At 66.7% G+C, this 16,933-nt stretch overlaps 1 protein-coding gene across 6 annotated transcripts in view; it reads right to left on the bottom strand.

The window, feature by feature from the left end:
* Positions 1–404: 404 nt before the first annotated feature.
* The window catches only part of LLGL2 (LLGL scribble cell polarity complex component 2), a 29,015-nt gene continuing 12,486 nt past the window's right edge, over positions 405–16,933 (bottom strand). For 4 of the 6 annotated variants that reach the window (XM_045836656.1, XM_045836657.1, XM_045836658.1 and 1 more), the window contains 24 exons: positions 12,671–12,768; positions 11,262–11,343; positions 10,872–10,987; positions 10,528–10,686; positions 8,414–8,576; positions 8,131–8,263; positions 7,748–7,802; positions 7,140–7,294; positions 6,058–6,275; positions 5,911–5,978; positions 5,623–5,776; positions 5,424–5,528; positions 4,922–5,214; positions 4,654–4,804; positions 4,143–4,293; positions 3,360–3,476; positions 3,017–3,183; positions 2,330–2,594; positions 1,976–2,129; positions 1,664–1,692; positions 1,369–1,416; positions 1,169–1,211; positions 989–1,027; positions 405–726 (listed from right to left, as the gene is read on the bottom strand). In XM_045836656.1, coding sequence (XP_045692612.1) covers positions 690–726; positions 989–1,027; positions 1,169–1,211; positions 1,369–1,416; positions 1,664–1,692; positions 1,976–2,129; positions 2,330–2,594; positions 3,017–3,183; positions 3,360–3,476; positions 4,143–4,293; positions 4,654–4,804; positions 4,922–5,214; positions 5,424–5,528; positions 5,623–5,776; positions 5,911–5,978; positions 6,058–6,275; positions 7,140–7,294; positions 7,748–7,802; positions 8,131–8,263; positions 8,414–8,576; positions 10,528–10,686; positions 10,872–10,987; positions 11,262–11,343; positions 12,671–12,768 — 3,000 coding nt within the window. In that variant the 3' untranslated portion in view covers positions 405–689. Of the gene's footprint in view, positions 766–965; positions 1,028–1,168; positions 1,212–1,368; positions 1,417–1,663; positions 1,693–1,975; positions 2,130–2,329; positions 2,595–3,016; positions 3,184–3,359; positions 3,477–4,142; positions 4,294–4,653; positions 4,805–4,921; positions 5,215–5,423; positions 5,529–5,622; positions 5,777–5,910; positions 5,979–6,057; positions 6,276–7,139; positions 7,295–7,747; positions 7,803–8,130; positions 8,264–8,413; positions 8,577–10,527; positions 10,687–10,871; positions 10,988–11,261; positions 11,344–12,670; positions 12,769–16,933 lie in introns of all 6 variants that reach the window. The other 2 variants (XM_045836660.1, XM_045836661.1) reach the window with 2 other exon arrangements.

Raw genomic sequence — 16,933 nt, 5'->3', positions numbered from 1 at the left:
ATCACACCCCTGGTGTAGAAAGACCTTAGCATCTGTCTGATCCAGGCCCTCGTCTGTGGGCAAGGCCTGTCACCCCCAGGCACTGCCCCCCGCTTCAGCAGCGCCCCACGGGCCTTCCCGGAAGTCTGGGGGACGCCACCAGGTCTGAGATGCTGTGGGTGCCTTCCTCTCCGACAGCAGCCAGGCACACCCAAGGGGGTCCCCTCCTGCCGTTTACTCCTCAGGACAGGAGGCGCGGCAGCGCTCCGACACAAGCAGGCACCGCTTGCTCCAGCTCCTCGGGGGGGCCCCGGCCCGGTCCAGGGCACGAACCCCACGGCGGAGGCCAGGAACCCGCTAATGACTGTGTCCACTTAACATGGAAAATTTCTGCACAATTAAAAAATTAAAGCCCTTGGACCAGCGAAGAGGTAATCAGGTGTTTATTAAAAACTCTTTCACCCAGAGGCAGTTAAAATTTATAATTTAAAACCCAGCCCACTACAAAAAGCGGGGGTGGGGGACAATGATAAAAACTGTGCAACATTGACAAAACGACGGAGACGGACCAGGCCGGGGGAGGGGCGGCCCCGGGGCCGGGAGCAGCAGCAGAGAGGGAGCTGAGGGGGCCCCAGCCCGCGGCCCGGCCCGGCGCCCGGGCCTCTCCCGGCGGCCCCGCGGCCCGAGCAGGGGCCCTCAGTAGTGTGTGTTCACCGCGCGGCCTGGACCCGCGGCCCGCTCACTCCACTGCGGAAGGAGGGAGAGCGACAGCAGCTCAGGCGCGTCCTGGGCAGGAGGAGGCCTCAGTCACGCACGCTGAGCCCGGACGCGCGGTTTCCCGGGACAACCGGGGCGTGTGTCAGGGCTGGGAGGGGCCCTTGGTGTTAGGGGCTTGGGGGAGGGGATGGGGGTTCTTCCTCCTCTCCCTCCCCAGGAGCTTGCCCTCCCAGCCGCCCCCCACCCCGAAGCATGCTCAGGGTTCCTACCTCCCCCATTGCTGAGGCTGTACCTCACGGCCACTTGCTGAGAACGCCAATCGCCACAGCTCCTGCACGGGCACAGGCAGGCAGTCACCCTCCACGGGGACTCAGGGCGGCGCGGCACCGGGCCCCCTTCTCAGAGCTCCCCAGCACCCTGGGCCCCCCCGCCCCCCGCCCCGAGAACGTGGCCTGGGCAGAAGGTCACTCACCGGCGGTCCCCCTCCAGCGTGCTCTGGATCTCCTTCAGGACCCCTGGGGGCAGAGGCCCGGTGAGGCCGGCAGCGGCTGCGCCCGACACAAGCCTCGCCCCTTTCACCGATGGGGTGCTGGGGGGGGTGACCCCACCCTGCCTTCCGAACCTCCCCCGGAGCACCCCTCCCGCCAGCTCCCCGCTCCCTCTCGGACTCACGCTCGTCGTTGAGCAGGGCGTGCTCCATCACAGTGCCGGGGCTCCTCTCTGGAAGGCGGAGGCGGGTCAGCAGAGCCCTGGGCCCTCCTCTCCGCTCCTCCGCAGGGGGGCCGGGGTGCTGCCTCTGCCCCCACGTGAGCGCCGCCCGCCACCTGCTCACCTGGGGTCCCCTCTCCTCCTTCCCTCCCCGAGTCTGGGCCCGCTGGCTCAGGTGCTCTCACAGTGCTGCTGCCCCCGCCCCCCCACCCCCTTTCATCCCCCACCCCTCCCCTGGCCCCCGCGAGGCCTGCCTTACCCTCTCCGTCACTCTGGCTCCCTGAGTTCCTGCGGGGGGGAGGGCGGAGAGTGAGAGGCCAGGGCCACTGGGCTCTCCGCTCCGTCTGAAAGCCCTGGCCCCATGGAGAATGAGGTCAGCTGCCCTGGCCTCCTCGAGCAGGGGGCCCCCGGGAGGCAAGCCAAGCCCCGTCCCGGGTGGCACCTCATAGCGGGGGAAGGGGCACACGAGGTGGGGCAAAGAGCCAGAGCCAGGAGGGTGGGCTGAGCTCAGGGGGGAGGGGGTGCGGGGGAGGGAGGGGCTGGGGCAAAGGCCGGCTGCCCTTTCACCCACCTGGCTCGGCCCCAGCCCTTCTCGGGGCCTGACCCGTTGCGGGGATGGCTGTGGTTCTTGGTTTCTGCTGAGTCCACCAGACACCGGGGCTCCACCAGCCACTTGGTGGACAGAGAGAAGCGCTCAAACTCCGAGGGTGAGATCAGGTAGAAACCTGGGCAGTGGGGAAACCTCATGGGTGAGGCCCGCCTGGTCTCCTGGGGCCTGCGGCTTCCGCTGAGGGGGTGGGGGCCAGAGCCTCCCTCGGAGTTCCCGGCCCGAAGGGCCCGGCCTCGGCCGCAACACCCCGGGCGGCCCTTCCCAGCAGCCCCTGCGGCTCAGCGGGAGCCCTGTACCCAGCCACCACCTGCGCACCTTGGCCGTGTCTGGTGAAGACGCAGGAGGCGATGCCGCTGACGTCCTCCCGGCGGATGCAGCTGTAACGCACCTGGGGCTTGAGCAGGGGCAGGGACACCACCTGGATGTCGCCCAGGTTGGTGAGGACAGCCAGGTGGTGCTCCCCGTGGTCCTCGGCGCGGCAGCTGCCGAAGTGGGCCGCGCTGACCCGCCGCACCCGCGAGCCCTCCAGGGCGGTCAGCTTCAGCTTCAGCTTGGCACTCACCTTGGGCAGCGTGAAGACCTGGGGCGCGCGGGGCGGCGGTCACACCCACGGCCAGACCCCGGTGCGCGGGCAAGGACTTGCCCCTCTGCCCTGCCCGCCAGCTGCCACCCGGCTTCCCGGCAACGCCTGCGCGGCCCCGGCACTCCCGCGGCGCCAGGACCTGCGGTCACTGAGCTTGGACCACAGGCTGCCGGGGCCGCCTTCTCCCAGGTCTGCGCTTTCCGTCCCTCCCACAGGTGGGTCCCGCTTCGGCGGTCCCGCCTCGGAGCTGGGGGTCTGGGGCCTGCACACCCGGACCCCCTCCCTTCCTGCGCCTCTGCGGCCCCTCACATGCCAGCTGCATGTGTGTGCCTGCCAGCGAGTCCCAGCTCCTGTCGTTCGCGCCCCAGGTGCGAGCCCCTGGGTGTCCCGGGGACCCCCCCGCCCCCCCCGCGTCACACCTTGAACTGCTCCTCCGACACGACGAGCAGCTGGTGGCCCCCCTGCATGTCCGGGCTCTTGGACAGGTCGTGTGCCACTTCCAGGGGCTCGGGAAGGGGCACGCTGCGCCCGTCCAGCACCAGGATGCCCACCACGGGCGCCCGGTGCATCAGCTGGATCTCCTTGGCTGCGGGGAAGGGAGCAGACGATGGGGCCGGGGGCCGGGGGCCGGGGGCCGGGGGCCGGGGGCCGGGGGGCGGGGGCCGGGGGGCGGGTGCAGGGTGAGGCCGGGGATGCCGCCTTGCCCCCAACCAAGGCGGACAAGCACCCTCTGCCCCACCCCCGCCCCTGCTCAGCACTCACCCTGCTCCGCCCGCACGGGTTCGTCCGCTCTCCGCTCGGCGGGGGGCACGCGCAGGGCGAAGGCGTAGACGGTGCCCCCATTGGTGCCGGCCCACAGCGAGGGGCAGTGACGGGAGCCTGCCAGGAGGCACAGGTGTGTATCTATCTAACCCTGGGTCTGGAGGTCAGCTGGAGCCGGGTGACCTGCGCTTATGTCCTGGCCTTGCCACTCACTGCCTGTGTGACTCCAAGGTCAAGCCAGCAAACCCCGTGAGCCCCGGTTCCCGCCCCTGTGAAACGGAGCTGCCGCGGGCTCTGCCGGCCTCCGGGGTGCAGGCGGGGAGGAGGTGGGGAGAAGGCTGGGAAGGCTCCCTGACACCCACGGGCCCCAAGCACTGACGGTCCTGAACCCAGGCCAGCTCGACCCTTGCCATAAACACAGGGGCGGACAGCCCACAGCCCGCCCTGCCCCGGCAAGAGGGCAGAAGGGAGAAACAGCCAGGGAGTTCCTAGAGGCCCACGGCGCCTCGGCCCTCACAGCCCTTCCCCCATCCACAGGGGGAGAGGCTGAGACCCAGGAAGGCTAGGTGCCGCGTCCCGGTCCGCCTCCTAGAGGGGGCAGAGCCTGCGCAGGAAGCCAGGACGAACTGATCTGGAGGCCTGGGCAGGGCAGGGGTAGAGGCAGGTCCTGGTGCCCCCCCACCCTGCGCCTCACAAGGGGAAACCCCTCTCAGTGTCCCACTGGCCTGCCCTCCTGCCAGGGGGCACTCCCCGGGCCCCTCCCACCCCAGGCCGGCCACTCACTGTCCCTCAGGTAGGTGTCGGCGAAGTAGAGGGTCCGCACGAAGCCCGTGAAGGAGTCCTCCGCCGTGCGGGCCTCAATCTTGCGCTGCACGGGCGCCAGCTCCATGTTCTGCAGGCCCGCCCGCTCCGCCCGGGCGCCCCCTTCCTGCGTCTGCGGGGGGACGGGCTGGCCTGAGCGGGGGGCTCTGGGCCCCCCTCCCTGGGGGAATCTGTAGCCCAACACCGATCCTTCCAGGGGGAGACCGGTCGCTGCCCACGCCACCCCCCGCCCGGTCGCACTGCCTGAGGACTCGGCGCTGAGGTGCTACAACTACTGCCCGTTACGGCCGGGGACGCGGAGGCACAGAGACGCCGGGCGACCCAGCTGAGGCCACGGGGTGGGGCGTAAACCCACTCGCTGTGCCAGAGCCTGTGCTCGCCGCCGAGGAAGGGCGGGGGGAAGGGGAAGGGGAGGGGTCGACTGGCTCTGGCTCCGTGAGGGCTGCTCCCAGCTCTCCCTGGGAGGCCTTACCTCTCCCGTGGGCCCCGCTGGCCGACGCTTCCGGCTGGACACCCGGCTGCGGCGTATCCGGCGGAAGGACTGGCGCAGGGACTTCTTCAGGGACTTCACGCGGGACAGGGGGCCCTCTAAGGCTAGCTGGTCGCTGGGGTGCAGCGTGCACCTGCGGGGAGACATCAGGGCTGGGGCTAGGGCGTTGGCGCCGCCAGGACGCGAGGGTCGCCCCCAGCCGGACTCCGGTCAGATGCCCAGGCCCCCGTCGCCCGGGCCGGCCGCTCACTTGACGAAGACCTGCCGCCGCTGCTGGTGGTCGAAGAGGCCGAAGCCGTGGCTGGTGCCGAAGGCCACGAGCCGCCACTCGGAGTGCAGCGCCAGGGACGTGACCACGGCCGGCGGCTGGCACTGCACCAGGACGAAGGGCTGGAAGCCCGGCTCGAAGCGCACGGGGCCCGGGCGGGCGCACAGGCGCTCGTGGCCCTTCCAGCGGTAGCCCTCCTGCTCCTGCAGCAGGTCGGCCTCCGCCTGCTCCACCGCGTGCTCCGCCGCCTCGTCGTTCAGCTCCAGCACCAGCACCTGGGCGGGCGGCAGGCGGGCTGAGCCGACCCCGGCACCAGGGGCACCCGGACCTCAGGGACCCCCCAGGGGCACTGGCGCTCGGGGGCTGGTCCCCGTCCCTGATGACCCCCGTCCCTGCCGACCCCCGTCCCGGGGAGGAAGCTCGTGGGCGCAGACACAACACAGTCCCTCCTCTCCCTGCTCCCGCCCCCGGCCCAGCCTGCTACCTGCCCCGCCGTGCCGGCCACAGCCAGGTAGCCGCTGTATTTGCAGAGGAAGATCTTCTGGATGCCCAGCCGGGGGTCGTCACTGTAGGGGTCGAAGGAGCCCACCTGACGAGAGAGAGGAGGCCCGGGAGTGGCCACGAGCACGGGCCCCAGCCTTCCCCCAGCCTCCTGGTCGCCAGGCTCCTCCGGGCCTCCTCACCTTGCGGAGCGGGGGCCACTCGTCCTCGCCCTGGGCGCTGAGGTGCTCGCTGGGGTCCGAGTCGGTGAAGAACACATGCACCGTGCTGAGCTTGTAGAGCAGCCGCAGGCAGACGCCCGAGGCGTCCCAGAACCGCACCGTGCCGTCCTCGTGCCTGTGGGCAGAGCCCGCCTGTGGCCGTGAGCAGGACGCCGGGCCGGGGGGCCAGGGCTTGGCACGCACCCCTCTGGGCTCTGCCCACCCCCGTACGCCCTGCTGCACAGCAGGTGCGCTCCCTCGATCGCCTACCCTGTGAGCAGCAGGTCTCTCTGGGGCGGGGTGGGGGCCAGGCTGGTGCCACCATCAATGGGCCACTCCTGGAGAAGGAGACGGAGAAGTGGGTGGGAGAGCTCGGTTCCGGGCCGGGGTCAGGGCCGGGGCGGGGGCCGGGCCTACCATGGGCGAGAAGTGTGTGTTCTGACAGCTGCCGGCGGCGATGATCCGCTCCCACAGCTTCAGGGGGATGTTGGAGACGTGGTGGGAGCAGGTGATGGCAGAGCAGTGCAGGGAGGCCAGGTAGGGGGGCTGCACTTGCGGCCAACCCGCCGTCTGCAGGTCGATCACCACCAGCTCCTCCTCGGCCAGCACCACCAGGGCACAGGGGTCATCGAAGGCTGCGGGGACAGGCCAAGGGTCAGGGGCTGCGGGAGCCGGCAGGAAGCAGTCAGCCCTGGCCCAGCCCCGTGCATTCGGACACTCTAGGGTTGGAGCCAGAAAGTCTGCATCTCAGAAACAAGCCCCAAGTCCCACGGCGCATAAAAAGAAATCTAAGCCGCGCCCAGGTGGGATTCGCCCCAGGTGTGCAAGACGGCTTCGGCGTTTGAGAACCAGTTAATGCAACCCATCAACAGGCTACAAGATAAAAGCCGCGTGATTGTGTACAAATATTTGATAAAACCCCAAGCCCGTTTGTGATACAAACTCTAAGGAAACTAGCAATAGAGGGGAACTTCCTCAACCGGACAAAGCGAATCTGTGAAAAAGCGGCAGCTGACCCCCTACCGGACCAGGCTCCTCTGCAGGCGCTGCCACCAGCCCTCCCGGCAAGGCCGGCGCCGGGCTTTGCCGTCCCGCCTGGGCTCAGGGAGCTGGCTCGGAGCTGGCCAGACCGCACCCCCTGCCCCGGCCCACACGGTCCTCTCCCTGTCTACACACCAGGGCCCCCTTTTCTTAGCTGGGCGGCTGGTAACCCCAACAGTACTGGTCTGCCCTCTTTGGACCCAGCCCCATCTGAGCCAGGGAAGGGCGGAGAGAGTGTGGGGCAGGCAGGGGGCGCGGCCAGGGGCCGGATGAGGTGGGGAGGGAGGGACGGACTGCGGCTGCTTGCCTCGGGGCACCAAGAAGGGGAGCAGCGGGGACTCGGGGAGCGGCTGGTTTGGGAGCGTCCACGTGGGCCCCTCCTGCTGATTCACGGACAGGCCGCCATCCCCGCACCTGCCAGGGGCCAGCCCTCCGCACCGCTCCCGGAGCGCGCCTACCCGCTGCAGGGTCCACTTCGTAGAGGACGGTGAAGTCGATGACCCGCGAAGTGAAGTCGAAGGCTATCTGCTGGCCATTGTGGACCACCGAGACGCAGTGGCGGTCCCCGTAGCTGGCCCGGGGCATGCCGCCCTGGAAGATGGTGAAGGGCAGCCTGCAGGCACAGAGGGCAGGGGGCTGGGCTGGGGCTCCCGACAGGACCTGGTCTCAGGGGGGGTGACCACGCCAGGTCCCCGGCAGGGGCTGGGGCGGACCCCCCCACCTCCTCCTGACTGCCACAGCCCAGGCGGGCTCGGGTGGAGGTGGTGGCCCGCAAACCGTGGGTGCGGCGTCTCAGCCACTGTGCTTTAACCAGAGCTGCCCCCCCTTCTGCTTATGCGTCGGGTCCCCCCACATGACTCTGTTAGAAGAAACCGGCCTGCTGCGAACACAGTCCGACAGCCGCTGATCCGAAGCATCTCTCCGGGGCGGGGTGGGGGGGTGGAGACCCCAACCTGGGACCCTAAGGCACGGTTCTACACCCCCGGCCCCACAGAGACCCGAGAGGCCCCCCAGCCTGGCTCCAGGAAGACACCGGAAAGGGCTAAGCGCAGAGCACGGTACCTACCCCTGCTTGGTGGTCAGCCAGAAGATCTTGGTGATAGCTTTGCATGGGAAGGGACCTGCAAGAAGGGGAAGGAGCGGGAATGGGTCTTCCCACCCCAGAGGCACGTGGGTCTGCGCGAGCAGATTCCTCACCCCACGCGCACCCGGCAGGCCTGTGCTCCCATCGGGAGTCTTGCCCTGAGGAAGCCGCAGTGGGTGTCACAAAGCTGTCACCTCCCTGGGCCCAGGTTTGTCTCCTGTGAGTTGGGCGCCTACACCTGAATGTGGAGAAGACGGACTGGGGACCCTGAGGACGCGGTCTCGCACAGTGAACCGCAGCCCTGGGGGACGCTGCAGCAGGACCAGGCCCACCGGCGGAGGCGGAGGCGGGGGCGGAACACTGACCGTAAGGCACGCAGCTGCGCACGGGCTCCAGCGGCTGGGTGTCGGCGGACACGGCCCACTGGCAGTAGCTGCCGTCGGAATGGCAGCTGACGATCAGGCGGCCGTCCCGCTGCCAGCAGACGCTGTCCAGTTGCTTCGGGGAGGAGAGGGCGAGACCGCAGGCCGGGATCAGGGCCACGGCCCCATCACCCGCCCCCGTACACCTTGGCTCAGGGCCGTGTGTGTGCCGGTGGGGTCTGGGAAAGCCCCCCTGGCGCCCGCCACCGTCCCGGGCGCCGCCTACCTGGCTGCTGAGGAAATGGCAGAGCACGCGGCTGCCCCGCAGGTCCCAGACGACGATGAGGCCCCGGCTGTAGCCGATGAGGACCTGGTTGGGGTCTCGAGGGTGTTCCTGCAGGGCCTCCACCATCTCAAACACCCGCCGCTGGCGGGCCTCCTCGGGCAACCTGGGCGAGGGGAGCGCGGTGAGCCCACGCCGATGTGCGCCCAGGGGCCTCCCATGGCACTCCACGCGGCGGCGGCGGCGGCGGCGGCGGGCTCTGCGTGTGCCGGCGCGGAAAGACCGCTAGAGCACGCCACCAAGGGGAGAGAAGCCACCCACAGAACAGGACGGTGGCGCTTATAAGCCCGCCAGGACGTAAGTGCCGGCTGGGCAAGGAGTGGTCTCCAGAAAGGTCGGTGCGGTGGGAGGGCGGAGAGAGGGAGCCAATGCCCGGAAGGGCAGGTGGGGGCTCCTGGGAGGCCGGCGAGTTCTATTTCTGTGCCCGGGGTGGGCGTGGGGACGGCCGCTTCACAATCCACTAAATGGTCCATTCATATTTCGTGCACTTTTGTAAGGAGGTGGTGTTGCATAAAAAGTTTTTAAGACCCACAAAACAAAGCTCTATCCTCTCCTCCTTCTCTGGGCTGGGAATGCTGATGTGATGTCTGGAGGTGTGGCAGCCAACAGAAGACCATGAGGGGGCAGGCAGGGGACCGAGAGCCAACACTGAGGATGGTGAGTAGGGAATGGAAACAGCCTGGACCCCGAGGGGATCTCCGTGTCCCAAAGCAAACCCCTGTGTATACATGTATGTATGTATGTATATATGTATGTGTGTGTGTGTGTGTTTAAAGGTTTTATTTACTTATTTCCAGAGAGAAGGGAAGGGAGGGAGAAAAAGAGGGAAACATCCATTTGGTTGCCTCTTGCCCCCAACCCAGGCATGTGCCCCAAATGGGAATCGAACTGGCAACCTTCCCGTTTGCAGAATGACGCCCAATCCACAGAGCTACGCAGTCAGGGCAAACCCCCGTATGTTTACGTACATCCCCACGCACCAGTACCGTCCACCACGCCCTGCTGGCACCGGCCCCAGAACTGGGAGTGAGAGGTCAAAGGGGCCTTTGACCTTATCTGTAATGTTCCAAGGGTTCTATGATATATCACTTCTATACTTTTAAAAATAAATTTTTCCTAAATTAAAAGTATGCAATGCAACAATTACATGATCTTGGAAAATACAGAGAAGCATCAGGAGGAATAATATCAAAAGGAAACCGCCCTGGTTCAGTAGATTGGTGTGGCTCAGTGGAGTGAGTGCCGGCCTGCAAACCAAAGGGTCGCCGGTTCGATTCCCACGTGCCTGGGTTGTGGGCCGGTCCCCAGTAGGGGGTGCGTAAGAGGCAACCACACATTGATGTTTCTCTCCCTCTCTCTCGCCCTCCCTTCCCCTAAAAAATGTGGGGGCGGGGGGAGGAAGCCGCGCAGCAGGATGGAGCCAGGAGCCTACAGAGGCCCCCCCGCCCCCACCAGGCCACTCCTTTGCAGGAGTCTCAGCCCCCTCGCCTCCTCCCTGTCCCTCAGACCCACCCGACCTGACGCCCTCACTATTGCAGCAGACACCACAAGGAGCAGAGTTTCCCACACGGTCTGCAGGAACCTGCAGGGTTGGGGCTGTCGGGCTCTTGGCCACGGAGCCCATGTGCCGACGGAAACCCAGCACAGACCCTGAAGCGTGACATTAGCAGGAGCTGCCCCTGCTCACGCCGGGGGCTCTGCGCCTCCCCGGCCCCCTGCGCAGCCCCTGGGGTTTCGAAATACACGCCATCAGTGCCAGGAACACTGAGTTGGCGGCGCCACACAACCCTTTTGCAGCCTCATTTTCCTCGCCTCTGAATGAGGTGACGAGTCACCTGCAAGACCCCTTTTTAGTGCCATGCTGCCAACATACTATGGGATGCGAGTCTCGATTTGGGGGACGGATGGGGAGCTGAGCCCCTCCTCCTGCCCCCACAGACTTCCCAGGAGGGAAGCTGTGAGCTCCTGAGACTTTACAGGGACCGAAGGGAGGGGGCCGCGCTCAGCTCTGCGCGACGGGTTCCTAGTAGCAGCAGCCGCAGGGGCCGCGGGCTCACCGCTGCAGCACGGCGTCCGAGCTGATGGCCCGGTCCTCCAGCGTGCGGAAGCCCGGCACCTGCACCGCAAACACGTTGCCGCTCTCGGTGCCCAGGTAGAGCATCTTGCAGGAGGAATGTGGCAGGACCACGGTGATCTGCGTGGCGCTGGGGGCAGCCCTGTGGGCAGGAACGGCGACCTGTGAGCTGGCTGCCGCCCAGGCAGGCGAGTCCCCGTGGACAGGCCCCCCGACCCCCGGCTGCCCTCTCCGGCCCCAGGGAAGGCCGTGCCCAGGACGGGGATCGCCCTGGGGTTGGGTGCACAGGTCGGGCTGGCTGGGAGAGCAAGGGGCCTGAGTCCTTACCCTGGAGGGCCCCGCAGTGTGAAGCTCTCGTCTTCCTGCAGCTCCGACACCCCACCTTTGACCTTCAGGCTCCACAGATGGAGGCTGTTGTCGTCCAGCAGGGTGATCAGCTGGCACTGGGGAGGGGATGGGGGCGGGCACACGCTGTCTCGTTGACCAGGGAGGGCCAGCACTCGCTGGGGCCTTTACCCATCAGGGCGGCCTCGGAGAGCCCCGAAACCGAAAGGCCCCTAGCTAGTCTTAGCACAGCCTGAGAGCCACAGCCGGGAAAGGGTGGTGGTCCCAGGTCCTCCCATCAGCAAGCTCCACAGCCAGGGTCACCAAACGCCTGCCGCCCCACGTGCCCCTCCCGGAAGCCCCGAGAGGAGGAAGGGCACAGAGGGGCCTCACCTGGCCAGGCAGGAAGCAGACCTGCACCACGGCATTGTTCTCCCGGTGCAGGCCCATGAACTCCACCCCGGGGGCGCCGTAGCTAGGAGCGGCAGGCTCAGGAAAAGCTCCCGGAGGCAGGACACCACCCCTCCCCCGTAGGAGTGCCAGGCCCTCTGGGCCCCCATGGCAAGGAGTGTCAACACCAGGTGGCTCACTCTCTCCCCAGACAGCAGGACCCGGCCTTGGGTGGCGGGGAGACAGGGCGTCCCTGGCCGGAGGGCCTTGGCCAGTGCCCTGACCCCTGAGTGTGGAGACAGCCAACCAGGTAGAACTTCCCAGCCAGGGAGGTGGGGACAAACGACTCTGTACGAAGGTGAGACCTTGGCAACTGTCAGGCTGCTCACCGCCACCCCTACCCCCAGCCCCAGCCCCAGCCCGCAACCTGGGCGGGAACAGACCCAACAGCTACCGCTTGGTGGCATCTGTGAGGAGACACAGGGCACCCCTGTGGGTCCACCCCCAACAGCTATGGCCATGAGTCTTGGCAAGGGGATTGCTGACCAGGATATGGCGTGGCCTGGCAATGATTAACCAGCTGGGGGAGGGCTGAGCCCACACCGGGACCTGGGCCCCTGCCCCCCATGTTTACACCACCTCCAGCCCAGTCCAGCCCAGCCCGGCCCAGCTGGCTACAGCCACACACACACACACACCCCACCCCCGCCTATGCTTCGCAGAGAGGACCAGGGAGTTACAGTTTTGCTGGAGGCGCCAGAGGGTGGCTCTCCACCTCCCCGTGCCCCCAGGTCCCACCCCAGCTCCCTCGGGAGCTCAGGTTAGATCAGGCAGAACTGCGCTGAGACGGGCAGCTCAGGCCAGCCTGGCCGAGCAGCGGTCCCCTGTCCCGGGACCTGTGCGCTTGCCCCCGAAACGGCTCAGAGCCAATGCTTTATATAAAAGACGACCCAACCGGACAATGTCCAGCCTCAGCCGGGGAAGGGCTGTCCCCGCCAACCAGGGGCCCACTCTGCTCTCCAGTGCATGTGTGAGGGACGTACACGGTGGGTGGGACTCGGGGACAGCGGCTCCCTGGCCCTGGCCCTGCCCCCCTCCCCCGGGGCCACCCTGCCTGCGGTGTGGAAAGGGCCCCGGGGCCACCCTCTGGCGTGGAAAGGGCCCTGGGGCCAGTGCACTGACTCTTGCCGGAAAAAAGGTTTAAAAGAACTTCTCGGCCCACCGCCTGCCTCCCCTGACTGCGCTCAGGGCTGATTTCTGTGAGGGCATCTGGGACACCCGGGAATGAGAGGGGTCACCTACACTCGCATTTTTTTTGGAGGGTGGGGGTCCTTGCTGCATCTCACCGATGCCAAGGCCCCCACCCCTTCGGGAGCCTCCCTGGGTGGCAGCTGGGAGAACGGAAAGGATACAGCTTGACGGCTCCGGAGCGCGTGCCGATGGCCAGGAGGCGCAGAGCGGGGCTGTAGCCGAGGGCGCTGGGCTGGTGCGGGAAGCCATGCTCCACCGTCTGCAATGAGAACCGCGAGGCCTGCAGACGCGTCCCCTCCGCCCCTGCAGCCGAGGGGCCGGTGCCGGACGGAGAAGCCGACACACAGAGCCGTCCCCAGCAGGGAGGAGGAACTGAGGCCTAGTCAGGCTCCTACCCAGACACCCACGGGTGGGGGCGACTCCAGACCCACCTGAGCCCCATCCTCAGCCCATTTCTGACCCTGTCCTTGGCCACCATGCGGGCCACTCGCTCTCCAAGAACTCCGATTCAGTTCCCCCACCGTGCATCCTGTGGGTAACCGGCCCAGCCCTCCTACGGGGGGTGCGGGCAGCCTCGGGAAGCTGGCACAGTGGAGGCGCCCCGTCGCTCAGGGGGCCCGGCTGTACCGCGGCTCCAAAGGAACCCGCCCGCGGTGGCCAGCCACCTGCTTCGAAGACTTAGTTTTTCTTCTCTCCTCGGCTCCGGAGACCACCCTGCAGGAGCAGGCGGCCCCAGGGCGGCAGCTCCTCGGTCTGCACCTGGCTGCCCCGTCAGGCCTCAGGGGAGCAGAAAGGGGACAGTCCCGGGGACGGCTGCCATGGCAACGCAGCAAACCCAACTGCTGCCGCACGCTTGTCATGTCCAGTCCAGTGGGCCACGGGCAGAGGCCCCATGCGGGGGTCAGGCCAGAGAGGAGAGCTCCAAGGCACCTGTTCTGGGGACGTCTGGGGACACCCAGGTGTGGGAGGCCCCCTCAGGCCTGGCTCTTCGCCCAGGAACACAGTCCACCCTGAAAATGGCCGCACCTGGAGTGGACGGCCGGCCGGAAGGGCAGAAGTGACCCGGCAGGAGCCCCCCTGCCTGCCCAGGTCCCCGCTCAGCTATGCGAAAAATGCAGCGCCTGGAAGAGCCTTGGGGAGACAGCCGAGTGTCTGGAATGTAAACATTCCCCAGGAAGAGGAGGGCAAGGCACACAATGGGGCCCCCCCTGGGCCTCAGCCCGCCCCAAGTTGCGGGGACCGCAGGAAGTCAGGAGCCCGAGCTCCGGAAAGGCTCCTGGGATGGCAGCGTTTCCCCAGAACCGGAACCGGCGCCAGCTGCAGCTCTGGGCCAAGGCCTCCGGGACTCGGGGGCACTCTGGGGGTGTCTGGTAGGAGCCTGGCGGCCGGCGGGAGGCCCGCCCCCTGAGCTGCCCAGCGCGACAGCCACAGTCTGGCGCTGAGTGCTTGCCACGTGGCTGGTGCCACCCAGGGACAGAACTTTTAACTTTATTCCATTTTTATTCACTCAAACCTAAGAAAGGACATTCACGTCAGCTAGTGGAAAACTTTCTAGGTATGTTCTTGGGTTCCAAAGGAGCAGGTAGGGGCTGGGGCTGTGCAGACCGGGCTGTAAATCTCCTTTTCCATCCGTCAGTCTTCCAGACTCTGAATACAGATCATGTATTTCCAGAGCAAACTTAATGTCCACACTGAGATGCGCTGTAAGAGTAAAATACAACTGGGATTCCAAAGACTTCTCTCTCTCCCTCTCACACTCTCTCTCTCTCTCTCTCTCACACACACACACACACACACAAAGTCTCATGCGTTTATACTGACTACATGCTGAAACAATATCTCAGATATATTGGGTTAAACAGAACCTATCAAAATTAATTCCACTTGTTTAAAAACCTTGGGCAATGTGACTTCTAGAATATTTCTGATCACATACGTGGCTCATACTGATTCCCTGTTGGGACGAGACGTGGCCCTGGATGACCCCGCCTCCGGCCGGGGGCAGGGAAGTCAGGCTAAAGGGAAAACAGCCCAAAGGTCACGGTCAGGCTCTCGGGCCGTGCGCCGCCCTACCAACTCGCTGGCAGGAAGTTCCTCCAACATCGCACCCGAGTCCCTCCTGCTGCGGGCCAGCCTCTGCTCCGGAGCCCAGAGGGGGACAAGCGTCCGGTCCACCCTTCACTCACCCCTACTCACTCATCTCCTTCGGGGTCCTGGGGTCGCCGCGCTGCCCCTCCCTCCCTTTTTCCCCGTAACCGGCTGAGGCAGGCAGGGACGGAGGCCCTGGCCGGTGTGGCTCAGCTGGCTGGGCGTCGTCCCCCAAAGCGAAAGGCAGCCAGTCTGATTCCCGGTCAGGACACGTGCCCGAGTTGCGGGTTCGGCCCCTGCTCAGGGTGTGGGCGAGAGGCAGCCCATTGACGTTTGTCACCCCCTCTCCAAAAATCAATCAATACAATTGAAAAAGAACAGACAGGGACTGAGTCTGGCTCACTAAGCTCTGAGTCGCCCTCTGCCCCTTAGAAGGGGGCCGGCCTTGGGGCAGCCGAGGTGCCTCCCTGAGCCTCACTGCACATCTGAGAAACGGGAGCGGACCCATGTCCTTGGGGCAAACTCAGGGAACCTTAAGACCCCCTGGCAGTCTCGGGAAGGCCCGGCTTTTCTCCAAGGTTCTCATCACTCCCTGTGCCTCTGGGAGGTCTTCTCCAAGCAGACGGCGCTGGAGGGACCGAGGCTCCCTCAAGAATGAACGAAGGGAGGGAATTCCACAATGACCCTACTTGGCCAGGGGCCAAGAGACTGGGTTCAAATGCGAGTAGTGTGGTGACAGGGGACCCCCAGGTCCCAGGGAGAGGCCCTCCCCTCCTGGAGCACTGGTTCCCCGAGGTGGGCAACCTCCCTCCAGCCCGGGTTTGGGCACAGCCCCCAGTCCCCGGGGCAGGGAGGGTACATGGCCTCCCTTATAGAAAGAAGGCTCCGCCCGGGCACGGGGGTGGGCTCCATTTCACCTCAGGGGTGCCCGCTGTGCAACTCGCAAGGCACACAGCCTGCCCCCCCAGTTCATGCCTCTACCCAGGACGGAGGTTGGGGCGGGGACAGCAGGCACGGACTCTGGGGGCCTCCCAGCCTGACCCCCCAGCTTCTCCAGCTCAGGCTCAAGCTGGGAGGGCGACCAATGCCTGGCAGCCACGGGGGCCACCCTCCCCTGCCTCCTGGGCTCAGCCTCCGGCCTACCTGGCCCTGCCCCCACCTGCTACCGGCTCAGGTGACCTCCGCCAGGAGAGGAGAGAACAAAGAGCCCCTTTGACAGGGAGCTGGGAAAGGAGAGATTTGCAGGAGCCGCCAAACTGCAACGCGAGCCCGGTGCGCGAGAGAAAGAGCCGTCTGTCTCACGCTGGCCCCGGGGCCCCACTTCGGTGCCCAGAAGGGAGACAGCAGAGGCTGTCTGTCTGTCTGTCTGTCTGTCGGGGAGCTCGGGGGGCCTTCGTCCTGCCCTGAGCAAGGGGCGCCCGCCCAAGATGGAGGGCGGAGGAGTGCCCAGCCCTTGGGGGGTGGGGAAGGAGAGGGCCGCCCAGGGCCATCGGGGGCACAGCAGGCTGGCTGGGCGGCACTGCCCCACGCCGGGTGTGGTCAGCTCAGATTCCTGGCAGTGGCGGCAACCTGGCCTGCCCCGTGTGGCTGTCACCTGACACCAGGGGCCCAGCCACGAAAACGCCAAGACAAAACAACCTGGCAGTGGACGGGGCGGCCGGGCGGGAGCACACGGCCCGTTCGGGCGAGAGGGGCCCAGGCAGCCTGATCGACCGGCCGGCCGTGGCGCCAGGGGAGGGAGAGGCCTGGGAGTGGGGGGGTTCGAGGAAGGGGTTTTCCTCTGACACGAGTCACTTCCTCTCTGCTGAGGTGCCCAGCGGGTCCCTCTGTCCCCTCGTTCAGTCCCGCCAGCCGCCTCCTCTGCCTTCCCGGCGGCCTGAGGACCCGCCACACACCTCGGACGACTGCTTCCCAGGCAAAGTCACTGGGGCTCGGTGGGGGGGGGGGAGCCGCCGCCCTGTGGCCACACGCTGGCTGGCAGACAGAACCAGGGCCCCTCGTCTCCAGCCGGTGCCCCCCACCACGCGCAGGCCCACCCCGCAGGCCTGTAGAACAGGGGCACCGCCCACCTGTGAGCCGTCACAAGCACGAGGCCAACCCCGGAACGGCACCAGCTGGGTGTCACACACCTGCACGGCCTTCTCCACCCCTGGCTCTGCTGTGTCAGGCCCGGACTCCCGGGTCCCAGCCCTCCCCGACCCGGCAGCCCTGGGGGAAGCCTGGGGAGGAGCTAGTGTGGGTGGGGCCATCTGGGTTCCCAAATCTTCCAGGATTTGGCCTCACCCTCCGATCCCAGCCCAGATGACACACAACCCCCACACCCCACCAGACTCTCC

This window comes from Phyllostomus hastatus, unplaced genomic scaffold, assembly GCF_019186645.2.
Source record: "Phyllostomus hastatus isolate PE091 unplaced genomic scaffold, TTU_PhHast_1.1 phas_contig_210, whole genome shotgun sequence".
Lineage (NCBI taxonomy): Eukaryota > Metazoa > Chordata > Mammalia > Chiroptera > Phyllostomidae > Phyllostomus > Phyllostomus hastatus.
Note: the sequence above shows the minus strand (reverse complement) of the source record. Positions and strands in the feature narration are given on the sequence as shown.